Source organism: Hetaerina americana, unplaced genomic scaffold (assembly GCF_022747635.1).
Source record: "Hetaerina americana unplaced genomic scaffold, ioHetAmer1.1.p SCAF_11, whole genome shotgun sequence".
Classification (NCBI taxonomy): Eukaryota; Metazoa; Arthropoda; class Insecta; order Odonata; family Calopterygidae; genus Hetaerina; species Hetaerina americana.
In genome coordinates, this window is record NW_027286181.1 from 37,686,317 (window position 1) to 37,705,937 (window position 19,621).

Here is a 19,621-nt window from a genome sequence, read left to right on the forward strand (position 1 = left end):
CTGCTTAAAATAGTACAACATTCATAACAATCTCATGCCTATGTATTTAATGATATTTTTGTTTGAGTTTCTGGTATTTATTTAACAATTCTGTGCTAATGGATTCCATAGGAAAGGTTTTATTTTGTTATTGTTGTATTGATGAAATTTTTCTATGAAAACCTGCCTGTAAGAGGTTAATGTGCTACTTTAGTTGATCTGTCTGTGGGAAATGGAAAAAAGACATAAAAAGTGTGTGGGGCAAATGTTGAAAGGTAATGGATGCTGAGGATCTCAATAGAAGGGAGAATGTTGGCTAAACAGGGTAGAGTGAGGAAGAGAGTGGCCTTTTAGCGAACATGGTCAGATAGAAGTTATGAAGGAAAGAGGGAAGTATTTAGGGCAAAACTGAAGAACATTCTCACAAGACGTAGAGGATAATATTCATCGAAGACAGTCAAAATCTATCCTTATTGGTAGAATACCTAGAATGAATTACTTGCTAAAGAATTGAAGTAATATACATTTTTCCAATTGAATTTTAGCTTATGATTGAATTAGCTAGTACTGAATTTCCTCTTAGGCACTTACAATAATTATTCAGTTTCCTCATAACATCCACAGATTGACTCGATCATCTTTGCAAAGGAATCATCACTATCCTCGGGAGATACATGACAGCTGACTGCTAGTGTTTTTTTAACTTTTCTTAGGTGAATACAATGTTAATATATATCAGATGCCCATATGAATTGAGTTCGTAGTTTTATGCAGACTTTATTTCAAGGTACAATGCATTTCATCGACTTGTGGCATCATCAAGTTACATGTACAGCTATAACATGCAAACTCCTTTGAAATAGACATCAAACAATTCCACAAAGTGAAGCCTGAAAGTGTGAAGTATATATATCATATGCATTTATTGTGTAACTTTTATCAATTCTCCCTCATAAACAGGCAATAATACCTCATTCAAATATTTTTAATTAATATATAAATTCTCCATAAAAAGCACACTTATTTCCCAAACAAACCTGATATTTTTTCCTTACATGTATGTACAAGTGTATATAATTTATCAGAATGGTGATGTTAAGTAATCTTGCAAAAAAGTGAAACTTAAGTGCTATTGACTCTGTGATTACAAATTTACTGTAGTGGGAAGAGGAGGTTTTTTATTTGAGTTACTGAATTATGTATATCACCTAGGAATATTAATTTTTTTATTCAAACCCTTGATTTTAACTGGCTGCAACTCAATCTTTGATCATCATCCTGGGTTCTGTCTTACATAGTGCCACCAAGCCTTCTTCCCCTCTCTTTTTCTTTCGATTATGATCTGTAATAAACTTTTGTACCTCAGAATATGTTCAATTTCCCTTTCTTCTTGTGTCAATCATCAGCTTCAGTATCTTACTACATATCTTAACCCAGTCTTCAAATTAATTCTTCATTTGGTACTCTTATCAACTTCATTTTCAGCCATCTGTGGCACTACATTTCCATAGCCTCTAATCTTTTGTCTTCTGCTTCTATTGTCGAAGTCTCATATTCATATAAAAGTTATTTCTATGCATAACTTCTAATAAATTGCTTCTTTATGTTTATGCCAGTACATTTAGCATTAGTAGTTGTTGCTTCTTCCATCACTAGTCTTCCTGCTGCCTAAATAGCAAAATATTTCCACTTCTTCCCATTTTTTTTCTCTAGTCATACTTGAAGAATATCTTCTCAACTTTAACTGCCAAGCATTGCCTTGGTTTTAATCTTATCTTGAGGTTCTACTTTTTCATATCATTCTCTATATCTCTATATTGGCAGTATTCTTGTTAGATCTTTCTCCTCTGCAAATATAGTAATGTCCCAAGCAAACAGTTTGTCAAAACAGTTTGACCAATTTCATTATACATATGTCCTCACTGAAGTGTACTAAACCTTTTTCTGATTTAAAAAAAAATTAGAAGCATCATCTGAGCAGCCAGAAGAAGAAGAGGATGACTATCATGTTGAAGATGAGTACGATGATGATTATGAGTATGAGGTGGTAGATGAAGATTCCTTAACCAAAAAAATCATGTTTGAGAAACGTGGGAAAATACATGAGAGAGACTTAAATGAATGGAAAAGTATTGGGGCGGGTGAGATCAAGGTAAGACTGCAAACTTAAATAGTGTATCATTTTATGCTACTCTCTAGTTTTAGAAAAAAAAATAAAGCCAAAAAATGTATGGTCATCCAAAATGTTTTCATATAAGTAGCAGCATTATATTTATTCTCTTTTATAATGGCAGGTTATATACGACCCGGAAATCAATGGTGCTTTATTGACTTTTGTGACTGATGGAGAGGCTGGTGAAATCAACACACTCATTGTGAAAGAAAGTACAGTTGAGGTATGTTATGGAGTTAAAATATCTTTTCCTTTCGACTCTTTACTAGTGCACATGACTTTTAAAGGCTTGTCTCTGTTTCCTTTGTTTACTTATTAGCTCTAGATAGCTTTGTTCTTTCTCTCTAGAGAAAGAACAAAGCTATCTAGAGCTAGTTCTTTCTCTAGAGAAAGAACAAAGGTTAACATTTATTTTTATAAATCCCTTTTAAAATGAGGATATATTTAATTTTTAATTAACTTTCATTTCATATGTCTATAAACTCATTAGTTTATTTGTGATCTGAGAGAAGCAGAAGTATATCTTGCTTTCATAAATGGTAACACCAAAAAAGTGTTCATGGTTGATGGTAACTGGAAAAGCAGGCACATATAACTCAATTAATTACAAAATTTTTTGGCAAGCTGCTTCATTGACAAGGAGGATTAGAATTTCATTAATATGTAAAATATTTTAAAGGGCATTGAAAGACTTGATACTTGCGTTTCAGATATACTACCATTTAATTTACCATATTTCATCCTATCCTGGATAATAGTTTGCTTCAAATTAAATTTGAATTATTTTCAGGCAAAAGATAAGTACTGTGTGTGCACATCAGCTGATCCGATGAAGGAGACTGCATTGAGAAGGTTTAAAATCCAGTTTAGTTCAGAGTATGCTGTTGCCGACTTTGAAAGCTCCTTTAAACGGGTAAGTCCAAACAGTCATGAATATATTTTAGATGGTCATTTTCTGTAAAATTTATTTTTATGACTGCATTCAGTTAAAATATTGGATAAACTTAACACACTTTTTATCATTGACCTTCGTTCGCTCATCTAATCAGTGAGATTTTTGGGAGCCATCAGAGAAATTTCTTCAATTCTATGTGCAAATATTATATTGATCATACTAAAATGTTCACAAATGATCTGCAATACTAAACACTAATTTTCACTGTAGATGTGAAAGAATGTTTGTTGTTGATTGGTGTTATGAATCCAAATGATAAATGGATAGAATAGAAAAAAGTACTCCGTTATTCCCAGCAAATATACATTTACAGTGATTGGTTTCAATACAGTGTATCATTATCTGTCAAAGTATCGAAACTATTCATATTAAATTTATATTTTTGTGAAATGGCATGTTGGTTTTTCTTTCCTATGCATCATAAAGGAGTTCCACTAAGTTATGCCAACCACCTTTGCATGCATCCAAATACTAATCTAAAATTTTTATAGAGCATATATTTTTGGCCATGTCGTGCAGTCAAACTTCTTTTGAATTAACCGCCATTGAATACATACACTCAATGAGAAGAAAATAAGTCAATAGTTGCAGAAATTTAATTTATATATGCCTTGGAGACTGAGCTCACTTGGCGCTAGAAGAAGAAGAAAATAAGGTTATGTTATGATTTTCCTCCCACAGGTAGCTTGCATTCTGACAGTCTGTTAAATGAAATTATTTCACATTCAAAGACTGTTTTCAACATCTCGTTTATGAAAATCAATTCATTATACATCACTTACTTCTTTGATTATTAATATGATTTGTGATCTGTGAACACATGGACTTTCTTGCAATTGTTACCAAGCAAATGTATCAACTATTGATGATAAATCACTTAAATGTATTTGAAAGGTATAGTAGATGAAAAATTGGTGAAGATATTATTGATGAAGAACTTGTATCGCAAAGTGATGATAATTATCGTGAGGAATATGGTGAAGCTACCTTCTGAGTACCAAAATGACTTTGGATTAAAATGGATCTGACATTGTGATGCAAAGGAAAAAGCCGTGTTATACAGGAAGGAGGAAGAAGATAATGCAATAAGTGATTTGACTCATATAATTCCACCACCAGAGTTCAACCTAATCTCTGAAAGCTATGGCACTTGCCATGCTAACACCTTTAGTTATGCAGAAATACCAGGTTCCAAGCACGTGCCGGCATAACCAACTAAAGATTCCATGGCATTCTTCAATTTGTTTTTTGCCCCAGTGCCATGGAATTTGTTTACACACGAAACCAACGGGTATTATGCACAGTTCCTAGCAGCCCATCAAGCATTATTCTCAAGCTTGAGTGAGGCAATGAAAAATTCATCTTGTCATTGACAGGAGCAGATTCTTGATAGGATTCATTGCTATTATACTGAAAATTGTGTTGCTCATGATGAAAAACGCAACCAACAGGAAATAAAGGTTGCATTAGTGTACATACAGTGTAAAAAAAAGTATGCACAGCATTTGTCAGGTTCACCATAGGGACTAATTGAATGGTTCAGCAGTAATAAAAAATCCCTATTATTACACCGAGGTAAACCGTATAATAAGACAAATGGACCTGTGTATATATCTATCAATCTATAATGCTTGTTAAAAATTATAGTGCAGATTTTGAAACGAACAATAGCATTCACCTGTACAATACAAGACAATGCAACAACCTGCATGTAAAATCAACAAACTTAACCATGGCTGCAAATGGTCCTAAGTCAATGTGTATAAAATTATATAATAACCTACCTATATGTATTAAAAAAGAAGAGCGTGAACCAGTATTCAAGAAAATGGTCCGAGAATACCTCTCTGATAAGTGTTTTTACAGCATCAAAGAATACCTGAGACCTAATTCATAAATGTTCATTCCTTCCTTTTATCCTTGTAACACTTGTTTCTTGTAATACTTTCTATTTTTTGTAAACCATGACATGTCCTATACACTTGCTAGAGCTACTATGCACTGTGTCACTTGGATGAATAAAAATATAATATAATATAATAATATAATATGTAGTGGCTGAGGAAAATTAATGTCGTTTGCTAGCTTTTCCTTTTATATTCATAATTTTTGCCATGTTTATTTTTTGTCATTTTTTCGATGTAAAAATGGCAGTTTTATTAAAAAATGTTCAGAAGATAAAATTGCCATTTTTGTCTAAGAGTCAAAATAATTTCCAAAAAAATTATTTTTCAAATTTATAACTTTGAAATAAATTGGAAATTTTTCAAATGATGCAAAGCAGTAGTATTATTAAATAATTTCATTGATATCCAATTAATAAAACTATGTATCAATATCTAAAGCAATAACTTCAGAATATTACTTTTCCTAAGACGATAAATTGTACTGAAAATACCCCCACATTTTTCTCTAGTGCCGCTGGTGTAAGTTAGTTCTTAAAGAGTTAAAATAAATATTGAAATGATTAATTAAAGTACAATTACTCCACTACATTTTGGTATTGTTCATTAGCCATGGTATTTATAGTACATATCTAAATTTTTTCAGCATAAATTTTGCATGGGTATTCTTAAGAAAATATCACAATTTTTTCAATTTTTCAGGTTTTATGTATGTTGGTGGAACCTCAAGAAGAAAGTGATGATGGAGACTAGAAGAAAGAACTGAAATTAATTCCTGTAATACATCTGAATGAGCTCTTAGACACTGCAAGTTTTGGAAAGCTATTGTATTTTAACTGGTAAGGCTAATGTTGCCTGAATTTACATGTCTAGCTGTGAATATTTTTGATAAATTATTATAGTGTGTCAATATTGTGTTCCTTTAATTTCCTAGAAATTTTCTATTGCCAAGTTGTCATCTCTTTGGCTTCTAGGGATGTCTATGATTGTTTGTGTTCAATAAACATCTTTTCAAGAACTTTTAAATTTCTCAATTATTACATAACATCAATTTCTTTACCCTGTAGCCCATGACTCAAGAAAATACCTATTCATGATTCAGTATCAGTTAACAATGAATAAATATTAATTTCAATGTTGAAAAAAAGGAGCATGCCCACAAAGAAAAAAATTCTTTTGATTTGAAGTTTGTTTTAAGTGCTGGTGTGATGTGAAGTAACTAGTATGACATTAATAGAAGTACCCGACTTCAAATCCTAAGAGATACCTTTGGTCAAACCATTTAAAGAAGTGTAATTTCCTGAATAGCGGAAATTGTAAGAAGCAAAACCTCATACCCTGAGCGTGTGAATTTCATGCAGAATAGGACTTACTTCAAGTGACAATTACATACCTACTTATTAAATCATGCCTTTGGTTGATACTGCAATAATGATTGACTATGCTTTGTTGCTAAGTTTTGATTTAATTAAATTGCTCTGCATTGAAATGGATTAAATTTATAGTGGTTATTATAATTTTCCACGTGAACGGAAAAATTTGTCATTTTATATTAAAATTAAAACTCTAACAGAACAAAAGATGATATTTTGGAAAGAATTGTGGAGGGTGATATTGGTGCACTATACAAGAAGGTTAACTCTATTGGGAAACAAGGGAAGATGTATGTTAACAGTTCGAGTTTTGTCAGGTAAGATAATAGTCAAAACAGAAAAGATCCAAGAGAGGCACATATTTAGAAGAACTGTTTGGAAAAGAACTTAAGCCAAGTTTAGACATGGAGAATATAACTTGGATAAAGATAGCTTAGGTCCAGGCATACTTGACAATGAGATAGAAAGAGCATTAAGGGAGATGAAAGCAATGGAGGCCATTGGGGTGGACAACATTCCTGCAGAACTACTTAAGGGTTACAGAAAATGTGGGAAAGGGTCTATATTGACTAATTCATAGCATCTATGTGGATAGAATTTGGCTGGAAGACTTTGTGAGATCAGTGTTAGTTCCTATTCTGAAAAAGGCTATATCATGGGTGGACTACAGAAAAATAAGTTTGATTTCCCATGCAGCTGAAGTGGCTCTCAGGATCATCAACGAAAGGATAGAGAGTAGGGTAAATGAATCCTTAGGGGATGATCAGTTTCGGTTTAGGAAACGGAGAGGTACACGCGATGCCATTGCAGTAATGAGATCACTAATAGAGAGGCATATATATGGTCTGTGCAATAAATGTGCTAACTGGTGCAATCTGGCAGCCATGACGCAGGCTATAGCCTCACCTGCTTGCGGTGCTAGTTGTCTGAGGCCCAATGAACAGTCTGTGCTTGGCGGATCATCGAGCTGTGCGTATGGTAACAGTTATGTTAGTTTCTGTTGTCCTTGTTTTTACTGTTTGTCAAAAATGGAAATTGGCGTAATCATGGAGCAATGGATCGACATAAAGTTTTTTAGTGAAGTATGGTAAAAGTTATCAAGAAATTACAGAAATCTTGGCAGCTGTTTACGGTGAAAATGCTCTGAAGAAAACATCCGTTTTCTAGTGGATTAAGCATTTTGAAGATGGCCAACAAGACGCCATAGCTGATGCAAGGCTGGGAGGACCTTAAACTACCTGTGTTGGCAACAACATTGATTGTGTGAGGTCCCTTGTCCTTACCAATCGTCGAAAAACTGTATGAATGATAGCTAATGAAGTGCATTTAGGAAAATCAACAGTGCACACTATTTTAATCGAACATGATGGATGGATCCTTCACCACGACAATGCACCTGCACACGCAGCATTGATTGTTCGCCAGTTTCTGCCAAAAAATTCAATCTCCATCCTCCTTCGCCAGATCTTGCCCCCTGCAACTTTTTCCTATTCCCAGAAGTCAAAAATGTGATGAGGGGACATCACTAGGAAGATAAGGACACAATAAAGCAAGAAACGACGAGAAAACTACAAAGCCTAACTGCTGAGGACTTCCAAGGGTGCTTTAAGCAGTGGAAAATAAGATGGAATAAATGCCTAGCAACCAATGGAGAGTACTTTGAAGGGGACAAAATCGATGTAGACTAAATTTTGCAAAATAAAGTTTTAATGGCCTCAGTGCACGTATTTATTGGAGTAGTAGAATACCCTCTGGTCGTATTTACCTGTTTCATAAGTTTTGAAAAGACTTTTGATAGAGTGGATTGGGAAAAACTAATGAGTGTACCACTGAAAATAGGAATAGATTGGAGGGATAAGAGGCTAATATGCAACCTGTACATGTCTCAGGGTACTTGGGTGTGATTAGGGGATGGAGAGTCCGGATGGGCAGTGTTATTTATTTTTAAACAATTTTACTCAGGTGAGATTGAGATTACAGTACCGTATTCCTAGAAATAAGAGTTGGGTAGGGTTCTGTGGCAGACCTGTGCTATTCAAGGTATATGTGGAGAAACTGATTAAAGAGGCATGGGAAGAACTGGAGATGCGATTGAAAGTTAGTGGGGAATTCGTAAAATCAGTTAGGTTTGCTGATGACCCAGCTCTTAGTTTGTCAGTCAGTCAAGGGGTTGCAAGCATGGCTGAGTGAATTGGAAATTCAGTGTGATAGATAAGGGATGAGAATCAATATAAATAAAACGAAGGTAATGTGGTTTTCTAGAAAGAGAAAGGCAAAGCTTAATATTAAAATAGGAGGGCAAAAATTAGAGCAGCTGGAACAGTTTACATATTTTGGAAGTGTTTTGGACCAAAATGGCCAAAGCAGTAAGGACTTAAGGAGTCGAATTGTACTAGGCAAATACTTGCACAAGGAGGAGACAAGCGTTGACAGGGACATTGAGTAAGGATGTTAAGAAAAGACTTGTCAAAACTTAGATATGAAGCATATTTATGTACAGCACGGAAGCATGGTCACTAGCAGGATGGTAATGGTAGACTGGAGGCTTTTGAAAAGTGGGAGAAGGATAAAGAATGTGCAGTGGACATTAAAGAAAACAAATTAAGTGCTAGGTATGGTGGGGGAGGAGAGGGGGTTGTTGGGAGAAAACATAGGGAGGCAGGAAAAATGGATGAAGGGTATTCGGCAGTGGAATGATGAAGACCGTGTAATAGGGGATAATGTAATGCACACATGGGCTTATGTAGTCCAGGGGTAGAGCATTGGACTACTGACTGGAGGGCCCAGGTCCGATTCCCGGGCAAGCCTCTCTGGGCACCTGCAGCTCCACCCTAGCTATGTGATTTTTCGGTCACTAGATCTTTCTGGGAAACCATAACCGGCACCAGGAAAAGCAACTGGACCCACTACCTTGTGTGAATTTCACGTGCCGTCGGGCTTAGTATTGGGTGAACTCTACCATCACCTACCAAACCGACCTTCGGGTTGATTACTGCCTTTATGGAAATGCAAACAACGAAGGGGTTGGAATAGGATGGGGACGAAGGAAGTATTCAGAGGGACTTAGTGGTAGAGTAAGAATTTGGGTTGTGTTCTGTTAGGAGAAACAAAATATTTTTTCATAGTAGGGTCTATTCAAAATCAACCTTGCCTGGTAGATTACTTCATAATAATTGAGGCAAAAAGACACATGGCTGTGCCTAACTTCTTTTTCATCTAGTAAACTGGAAGGGAATAATGTTATGAAGCACATATTTGATTGAGTGTTTGATCGTGTGAACTTCTACTAGGAATAGATAAGCCATTTCCTTGAAAATGTACCTCCTTTAGTATGGAAACTGCAAAATATAACTATTGGTTTGTAGATAAACCATAAGAAAATGAGATTTGAATTTCTCAGGATTAATGCCAATCTGAAGCCTCTCACACTGATTATCTAATTCATCCAGCAAAGTCAATGATGGACTACCTAACGAACAGCTTAACTCCTCGAACCAATTCTCCACTTACTCATACTCTCACTCTTAATATGAACCTGTTTGATGTGCCTCTTACATTTCTCAAATGTGTGAACTCAACAGCACATGATAATGGAAAAATTTGTGCATAGTGGGATGCCAGACAGAAGAGAGAACTGAAATGGCAGTAAAATATGAAGTCTCTTATCTTTGTGCACACATCATAGGCATCCATGTCGTCTATTGGGCATGTTTGTGATGCAGGATGTGTGGAAAAAGGAAAGATGGGTACAAAAATGGATCTCACTATTAGAGGCTTTCATTATGGCCATTTCCGTATTTAGGATTCTATGTAAAAGATTTTTTATGGCATTTCTCTTTGCCATAAGCTATGGTTTGTACATACATACATACACACACACATATATAAATATGTAAACCATGAGCACAGAAATCAACCCGAATGTTGGTTTGGTAGGTGATAGTTGAGTTCACCCAGTATTAAGCCCAGATGCTTGTAAAATTCACTAGACAGGGTAAGGAAACCAGGCCTTTCCCTGTCTATAAAGGCTAGGCTCTGAAATACCAATTTAAAGGAAAATTAAATATACTTATTCAAAGATGATTCCTAAATCGTGCTACAAATCATTCTTGGAAAAGCAAATTACAGTACGCTCCAGATCCTTTCCTCCCTGCCATTACCGAATTTGTGTGACAAGCATTTGAAAATACTCTGAATTCTGACGGACAGGCACTGGTATGACATGGGTATAAATGTGACTTCATACAAAAAATGATTGTAGTACTGCAACAATTTCGCCCGCTGTAATTAAACACAGATTCCGTTTACTCACAGAAAAGATTGATGTATCGGGAGGTAACACAGGATGAGTATGCTATATTGAAATTTGGCTATCAAAAGAATAAAGATTAGACAAAGTCCATGTGACATCACAGGCAGCTTATGGTGTTTCGGGATTGCCTGCATCACCAATTCTAAATCCTGAGTTAAAGAGTAACAAACTTTACTCGAAGAGACAAAGCTGTTTGGGAAAATAGAGCCACTGAATCATAAAATTTAACTAGCGCTTAACCCTTTGCACGGTGTGAGTTATTTGTGCAAGACTTGCTTTTCAATAAAACCAACATTGTCTTTCTTACCTCGAATGATTAACTCTTCTACGATAAATAACGCCAAAGTGAAAAAAAATGAAATAGCTACTTCAAGGTTAGTACTTCCAACGCCGCAATTATGTACATGGAAGTACACTGCCACAAACATTGACCCGCAAAGTACATGGTAATGCTACTCAGTCGGAAAAATATTGCAACCCATTGCAGAAAGAATTCAACCAGTATAGAATTTTTCAACTCATCTCATTCGGATATAAGTCACTATGCTTCAATTAGTATCCCTCGTGAAACTTTGAAGTTCTTGCAAAAGGATTTTGTGCAAGGCACTGTTTAAGAATCCAAAATTTTTGGATTCGTAAACATAGAATTCATATTACAATGCCCATACATATTCATGATTCCCAGTCGTAACAGTACGTCGAGGAGTTGATGACCAGCTAAGGGAATACTCGTGATCCCAAGCAGTTTCCATCTGGTCCTGTTTAAATTCAAATTACTACAGCGATAACATGAACTGATCACCGACTGCATTACATTGCAGTCACGACTGCGAATTAAATAGTTAAAAAAACTTGAGCTAAGCCACCAGATGATGGTTTAACACGAAATATTATTTTTATTAGTACAGTAATAGCTTTCACTATGTTCACAAGCTTCATTTATATTATTACCTTTATGAATAATCGTCATAGTTACATTACAAAGACTGACAGACAGCAACACATAATTACTTCAGTGACATATGAACTCCTTATATACATGAAATAAGCCTCACTACAACATCCCTACAACACAAACAAGAATGTTATTCGCTTCTATGTATTGAACAAAACGTGACACAAAATCAGATAAGTCACACACTAACAGCCAATATCATCCGTTGCATCCCCTTCCGAAAAGAAACAAAACTATTTACACCGGAAGCCGGAACATCGGTAGGTCCCCGTAGCGGAGGACCTCTTCCTATTGGTTGCTTGTTTTTTTTTAATTAACGATTTGGGGAAGCCACGCGTCAGTGAGATACGGTTGAAACTTGTAGACCACAGAATGCCACCTAAAGGGAGAAAAGGAACAGGAGCTGTTGTTAAGGTTAGAATTGATCGAAAAAGTTTTATTGTTGTTATTAGTTAGATTTACCATTGGCAAGATAGCTGCGGGCTCTTGTTATGGGAAAAGACGCTCGTTTACACACGGCCCACCATGTGATTTTCTGACGCATCATGGGTACAGAATATTTGGCGGAATGTTGTTCTAACAACAATTTTGATATTTATTATCGGTTGAAATGAAATAAGCATTACGGTACTATACAGAATACGAATGAAAAGAGTCTCATTTATTTTGGCAATCGATGGATAATTTATAGGGGAATAACTTAAAGACAAAGTGTACGGAATAAACTTGAGAATGAAATGTCAAACGTTTTGAATCTGTACAATTTATTTTAGATTTAGAGTTAACCTAATTCAATTGAAGGTATCCAAATTATTCTCTTCGCTCTTCCTTAGGATGATAAGTTCGAGAAGGTTGACAGTGACGACGAAAATGATAAAATTACTGAAACCAAACAATCCAAGGCCTTGAGTAAAGACGATGAAAGTAATCATGAAGACAGAGATGTAGCTTCCGAAGAAAATTCCAAGGAAAAGAAAAGGGACCTTAAAAAGAAAAGCTATACGGAAATATCCGATGAGGATGAAGCGGTCCCGAAGAAGAGAGCAAGTAGGGCTGTCAAACCCAAAAAAATAGTTGATGAGTCGGAAGAGGAGGAGGAAGATGAAGAAGAATCCGAAGATGAATATGTGCCTCCTTCAGCTTCTCCTCGAGGACGAGGGAAAGCGCCTCAAAAGAAAAGAAAAGGAGATGATTCTGATGATTCCGGTGGCTACGGAAAGAAAACCAAACGAAGCAAGAAACCGGTAAGGAAACCTAAACGAAAGAATGATTCCGACTTTTCGGACGAAGAAGACGATTCGGATGAAGACTGGGGTTCGAAGAAGTCGGGAGGAAGATCAAAAGGATCATCTAGAATCCGCAAAGCTCCAGTGGCTACACCGACACGTCGCGGCGAGAGAACTCGAGGGAAGAAGAAGGTCACCAGTTATGCAGAAGATGACGATGAGGAGTCCGATGGGCCAAGTGTAAAGGCCAAACCTAAAGGCAAAATTGTGGAAAAGGCCGAGAGAACTCCACGGAAGGCTGAGGAGAAGGATATGAAATCGGAGGATGAAGATGAATCGGAGAGTGAACTCAAAGAGGTGGTAGCTAAACAAGCAAATGGAAGAAAGGGTTCGGACAAAACAAAGACTGTTGATAGCGAGAATGGCTTAAAGGAAGAAGTCGATGAAGTAGAGGATGAAGATGAGAAGGAAGAAAGCAAACCGTCATCGGCGAAACGGAAACCAGAGAAGACTGATAAAGTACCAACCAAAAAGCCAGTCGAGTCTCAGGACATTTCTTCAATGGATTTTTCTTGTGACAAAAAAACTCCAGATGGTAAACCGTGGAATTTTAAAATCTCCACATGGAATGTCGCTGGATTAAGAGCTGTGATCAAGGTTGGTTTTTTTCCTAAAGCAGGGATATTGTGTGTAGTTCCTTTTTGCAGGATAAAACATTTTATAATCAATCATTAGTGACATGATTCCAGTGCTGAATAATGTAATATTTTTGTTAAAGTGAATAACCAGTTGTTAAATCATCCTTGTCTTATGAAATTATTAATATTAGTGACAATTATCATTGTGTAAATTTAATTTGATAATTTAGTCTAATGATTATTCCTAATGCAATTTCTCAGAAAAATGGATTGGATTATCTGACTTCTGAAAAGCCAGATATATTTTGTCTGCAAGAAATTAAGTGCCCTGAAAAGAAGCTTCCATCAGAAACTAAGATTGAAGGGTATCATTCTTACTGGAACTCAGGTATAAGAGCTGACTTTTTTTGAGAGCCTTCATATTCTCGCTTCTTAAAAGTGTTTGACTTTTGTTGATGATATTTATTTACCATGTTGCTTACTGCAGGTGATAAAGACGGCCACAGTGGAACTGGTCTTTATACGAAGGAAAAGCCTTTGGATGTCAAGTATGGTATTGGTAACCCTGAATTTGATGAACAAGGCAGGTTGATCATTGCTGAGTATGAAAAATTTTATTTGGTGAATGCATGTAAGTTGAAACATTTTTTACCCCAACCTTCATGTTTAGTTTTGTTGTAAATTTTCGAAATCTAGTTGACAATGGCTCTTTCAAATAGCGGAACCTTAATTTTCCAAAGGATTGAAAGCTATTTTTTATAAAAAGATGGATTTAAATTATTGTGATTTCCCACTATTTAGCGAAGTAATTGTTCCTTCAGGAAAGTGTCCATGCCCGTGTGAGTATTTATGAGGAACTGGCATTCATTCTGAATATGTTCATTTCATCTTATAGCTTAGTTTAGAGGTGAGATCTACCAATGCCTATCGAAACTAACCTTCGGATTGAGAACTACGATAGGTGCAAAAAGAATGTTCCAATGACTTCTTAAATATGGCTAGTAATTAAACTTAATGAAGTTTTTCCCCCAAGTATATAGTATTCAACCAAGGTTTTGACATAATGTCAGGTTGTATATTAAATATATCATGTGGAAAAACTGGTGTTACATTATTAGTTACACTAAGTAACCAAGTACTCCTTTTAATGGCTAATATATTTTGGTGTGCTATCTGGCCATTCATTACAATTTTCCACTGTTCAAATTTTGGCTGTCAAACAATTGGGACTATCACTTCCTATTCTAAGAACTAAGGAAATGGTTTATTTTGAAGGTGAGAGGTCTTCCACAAGGACATAAAAAATATATAGTGAAAGATTTCATGGCAGGTAATTGTTTCTTTGGGGGTTTTCTGCATTTGGAGAATTCCACTGTTGGAATCCAGACTTCTGTAAACATGAACTGACCTGAAAGTCCCCACTAGTCCTGATTGGTGTTGTGTAAAAATTAGTGCTTCACTAATCGTAGGTTAGAAACTTCCTTCCATCATTTTGAGATTTGTTCAAGAGACTATTTCTTGTGTAAATATGGGCATTACAAAATTTGTCAGCACTTGTCATTGTAAGTGGAAGGGTTCTTTGTCTGAAAAAACTTGGTAAATAAAGGGGAAAAGGCAATCTCTGCGTATACCTGCCAGGTTACTTGCAATCTTTTCCCTTTATCGCTAACATAAACAAGTCTATTGAGGGATGTAGAATGCCTTGGAAAACTTATATTTCTTGGTGGCTGATTGTAAATGTCCTGATAAGAGACCTGGTCAAGGGAGGACATAGCCACTGGTGTGCAGCTTTGTATTCCTCCTATCTAAGTGCAAAGAATTACCTGTCACTTTCTCTGTGGTCATATTATGAGGAATAGATATCCTGACATACCCCAAGTTATAATAACTGGTACTTTGCTTTCATAGAGTCTGCTTTCATAGAGTCTCAGATAGGTAGTTCCATGATGCCCGTGTTAAGATAACCAACTGTGCATGCTAATAGAAAGTTGGTATATGTTTTTGTCAGTAAATTTTCTCGTTTTATATATCAATGGTATACTTTTACAATTGTAACATTAGGAAGGCTATGGCTTTTTTTATTCGTATGTATACTTGATATATTTCAGATGTCTTGAACGCTGGTCGAGGTTTAGTGAATTTGGATAAAAGAATGAAATGGGACACAGAATTCAGAGAATATTTGAAGAAGCTTGATGAAAAGAAGCCTGTTGTTTTGTGTGGGGATATGAATGTTGCTCATCAGCCAGTTGGTATGTTACAAATTTTTTGCATTTCATTGTATGCTACATGACTCTCTGAAGGAATTAGAGCCTTTATTGTTTCATTTTCTTTTATTAGATCTGGCAAACCCTAAAAGCAACACAAAGAATGCTGGGTTCACCGAAGAAGAGCGAGATGGATTTACAAAACTCCTGGAGGAAGGATTTGTTGACTCTTTCCGACATCTGTATCCTGATAAAAAAGATGCATATACCTTCTGGACTAACATGAAAAATTCACGTGAACGAAATGTTGGATGGTGAGCATTATTTCTGTGGACACGGGACACTTTTGCAATGATAAATCACTCTTATGGATTATTTTGGGCTATTCCAGCCTTGTCTATTTGAAGCACCTTTTCTACGCTTTGTTTTTAGAGTATATTACTGTAGTGATTTTACAAGAATTCATGGTCCCTACAAAATCACTTTCTTATTATTACTACAAGATATCTCATTATTACCAATGGTGACGTAGTAATGACATCTTGGCATATCTTCACTTTTCAGGACATTAAAACTTTTAATATGTACATTTTACATTTATATACAACAGGTAATGCATATGGGAAACTCTTGGTAATAATTTTTCTTGCATTTTTATGATGCACCATGGAGGTGTCGACTCGAGGTTACACATCCCCTCTTGGAATGGGTTGTGTATGTGTTGTATTAATTCAAAGATTTATCTCTTGTAGTTTCTTTGACTTCGTCAAAGCTAAACACTGTCAGGTTTAAACTTTGGCTTTAACTTCGTGGACTATTGCATGACTTGTACTACCTATGATTACTTGTGACATTGTATGAATGGTATTTTGTCATAGCATTTTGTTGCTTTAAAGCACTAATAAGTTCAGATTTTAAGAGGATGCCTCGGTAGCTTAATTAGATAAAGCGTTTGGCCAGATATTGAGGGATCCAGGTATGAATCCCAGTCAAGGCATATGACTTTTACCCTTTGAAGTCGTTTCATTATAATATGTATTAGTGGATGACTCTGTCTCACTGTTGCAGTATCTCCGGCAGTTTATTTGAATACACTGTGCCCTAAAAGTGAACTCTCGGGTGAGGGGAGCAGGGGTTGAATTCACCCAATCATGCACAATGATTAAAATATGATTGCAATAATGTGTTAAAGAAATAAAGAGAAACTCTAAGTTTAAAGCAGTTTTAAATAATTGGTTTTTTATTTAACTATTTTATATTGGTACAGCTATATTGCTTTTAATTGAGTACGAAATAAGTGGATAGTATGTAGAATCTAGACTACTTAATTTGATTAACCCTGGGTGTTTATGACTGCCATTATTCTGTATAATTATCAAAAAAGTGACATTTTAAACCTGTAAGTTGTACAGTATTTCTCTAATTATATGTTAATTATTCTGAAATTGTTTTTGCTATTACTCGTAGGAATTTCTCCATTGTATAGACAATAGGAACACCAATTCCTAAGTAAATGTTATATACAGAAATCAACCTTGCTTGGTCAGTTTGGTAGGTGATTGTAGAGTTCACCCAGTACTAAGCCCAGTGGTGTGTAATATTCACACAGGGTAGGGGGTGGTCTGTGCCTATTCCTGCTCAGGTTATGGTTTTCCAGAAAGATCTGGCACCCTAAAAATCACACAGCTTGGGTGGTACTGAGGGTGCCCGGAGAGGCTTGCCCAGGAATTGAACCCTTGCCCTCCGGTTAGTAGTCAACCCCTGGACTGCCACAACCCACCTACATGTATTCACATTTATTGCCACACCGTGGTGAAACCATGGTCAGTAATAGATATCAATTGTGGACTTGCTGAAGGATAAATAGTAGTACCACTATTTTGTGGTAATGGTGTATATAACAAAACAATGGAGAAACTCAAAGCAACTAGAAAATAACAATTTTCTTAGGACTCATTATTGTAATATCTTATGGCGTGTCGGAGTGTGCATTATCACCCATTCTCTGTTAATAGTAATGGAAAGGTCTTGTTTTGAAATTGTTTAAGCATAATTGTAGAACCTGGTGAATTTGTCAGTGAGTTCATATTTTTGGAGTAGGCGACAACTGTTTCCTTAGCATAAATATTTTATCATCAGTTAGTTGACCGTGGACTCATCCTTTAAGGGTGACTGGCAATATGAAGGTTAGAGGTGTCCTCTATTCAGTTACCAAGGGCACTGTGTATCTGGCTGAGGTGGGCCCTTATGAATAGGTTTTTTTTAGCTGTGAAGGCCCTGTCAGGAAAAATTTGTGATGGTTATTAATGTCATTCATTCTTTAACACAGTTTACTCTGATGAGTAAACATTTTATTCAACTTGATCAACCTGAAATGATTTTCTCAAAAATTTTTAATATTGTCAATCCAAAAATTGGGATGCATGTAAAATGAAAAACTAGAACACTGACAAAACAGATGCATAAACAATTTAAAGCAATGTAAACTTGATGCTGTACCTCACTCTGTAAATAGAAATGTTGGAGTAAATATTTCTTGGCGTAAATAATTTTAAACTGTCAGTATGTATAGCAAATTTAAATCCTGTCATAACCATACTTGGCACACACACAATATAAGTGAAATTACGATATCAAACAAGGATGATGGAAGTTTGAAGTTTTTGCTGATAGAAGATGGCAGTAAATCTTTGATATCAGTTGGAGTATAATAACTGGCAAACATCATAGAAAAATTTTAAAACTAGGCTAGTCAAAATAATTTAATACAATGAATTTCTCAACATCAATTTTTTAACTTTTCTTTCTTTTCTTTTAGGCGTCTTGACTACTTCGTCCTCTCCAAGAAATTGCTACCTAACCTTTGTGAAAGTGTTATCCGAAGTCAAGTTTATGGTAGTGATCATTGCCCTGTGACTCTTTTTATGAATATTTAAAATCTTAATTGGCCCAATTGGCAGTTTTCCTTTATTTGCATCTTTACCTCATGCTTTGTCAAGTTTTGTATCATTTTGACGTAGATATTTGTTTACAAGTTTTTACCCTATCTGTATGATGTATTTTGTATCATGTTTTTCACAGTTGTGGTCAGTTAGCTATATAAAGTTTTGGACCAATTGCATCATCACATTTTGGCATTAAGTACAATTGAGTTATTATGCTGGTGCCACATTTAGTTATGTATGATCTTCTGTCATGATTAAACATATGTATGTTGAACCATGCATTGACTGCAGTCATGATTTATAATAAAAAGGTTTCTAAAAAATGTTTTATTCTGCATTTTAACCTTTGTTTTATGAAAGGGTTTATCTTTTTATTGATATTTCATGCTCTGAAGACCATGCTTTCCACCAATCCTGTATTGGTGGACAGCCTAGATGTTGGTAGCCATGGGTGAAAACATATAAATACATTAATATTCCTCCCAAACTTCACTATCAAGGTAAAATTACATATTGTTTATGGAGAAAAACAATTAACGTTTGTGATTTTCATTGAGTGTATGGCTCTATGTAAAGAATTCTGGGTGCTTTCTACTAAGTGGAGGATGCTGCAATTGAGTTTCTGTATGCAGTCCTCAATAATAAACCTAATTAATGGGATTGTCTAAGTACTACACAATCTAGTGTATAAATTAATTTGTGCAAGAGGTGAAAACGACATTTGGTGCAGTTTAATGGCCCGGCTATCCGAAGAATTCTCCCATTCATGACATAGTGTGACATGATCCTAGCATACCATCAAGCTGTTTCTTTCAAGACATAGCTTGTTTCATGGTTTGTGGAAATGAAACAAAACCGCTGTAAAAACCCCTTATTTAACCAGGAAAAATTTTATATTTGCATAATAAGATCCAGCTATCTGTAAATTTGCTCTATAAAGGAAAATCTGGCTTA

General features: G+C 35.5%; 2 protein-coding genes across 3 annotated transcripts in view; both read left to right on the forward strand.

Annotated features, from left to right (window-relative positions):
- Positions 1-6,019, forward strand: part of Nup358 (Nucleoporin 358kD) — an 88,283-nt gene extending 82,264 nt beyond the window's left edge. For both annotated transcript variants that reach the window (XM_071599597.1, XM_071599598.1), the window contains exons 45-48: positions 1,944-2,131; positions 2,274-2,375; positions 2,943-3,065; positions 5,714-6,019. In XM_071599597.1, coding sequence (XP_071455698.1) covers positions 1,944-2,131; positions 2,274-2,375; positions 2,943-3,065; positions 5,714-5,764 — 464 coding nt within the window. In that variant the 3' untranslated portion in view covers positions 5,765-6,019. The remainder of the gene's footprint in view (positions 1-1,943; positions 2,132-2,273; positions 2,376-2,942; positions 3,066-5,713) is intronic.
- Positions 6,020-11,962: 5,943 nt separating this feature from the next.
- LOC139701035 (DNA repair nuclease/redox regulator APEX1-like) lies at positions 11,963-19,327 on the forward strand. The gene is made up of 7 exons (XM_071599599.1): positions 11,963-12,065; positions 12,485-13,534; positions 13,777-13,903; positions 14,003-14,146; positions 15,624-15,767; positions 15,856-16,036; positions 18,541-19,327. Exons 1-7 carry the CDS (start codon positions 12,024-12,026, stop codon positions 18,656-18,658), a joined length of 1,806 nt encoding a protein of 601 aa, XP_071455700.1. The 5' UTR covers positions 11,963-12,023; the 3' UTR covers positions 18,659-19,327.
- Positions 19,328-19,621: the final 294 nt, after the last annotated feature.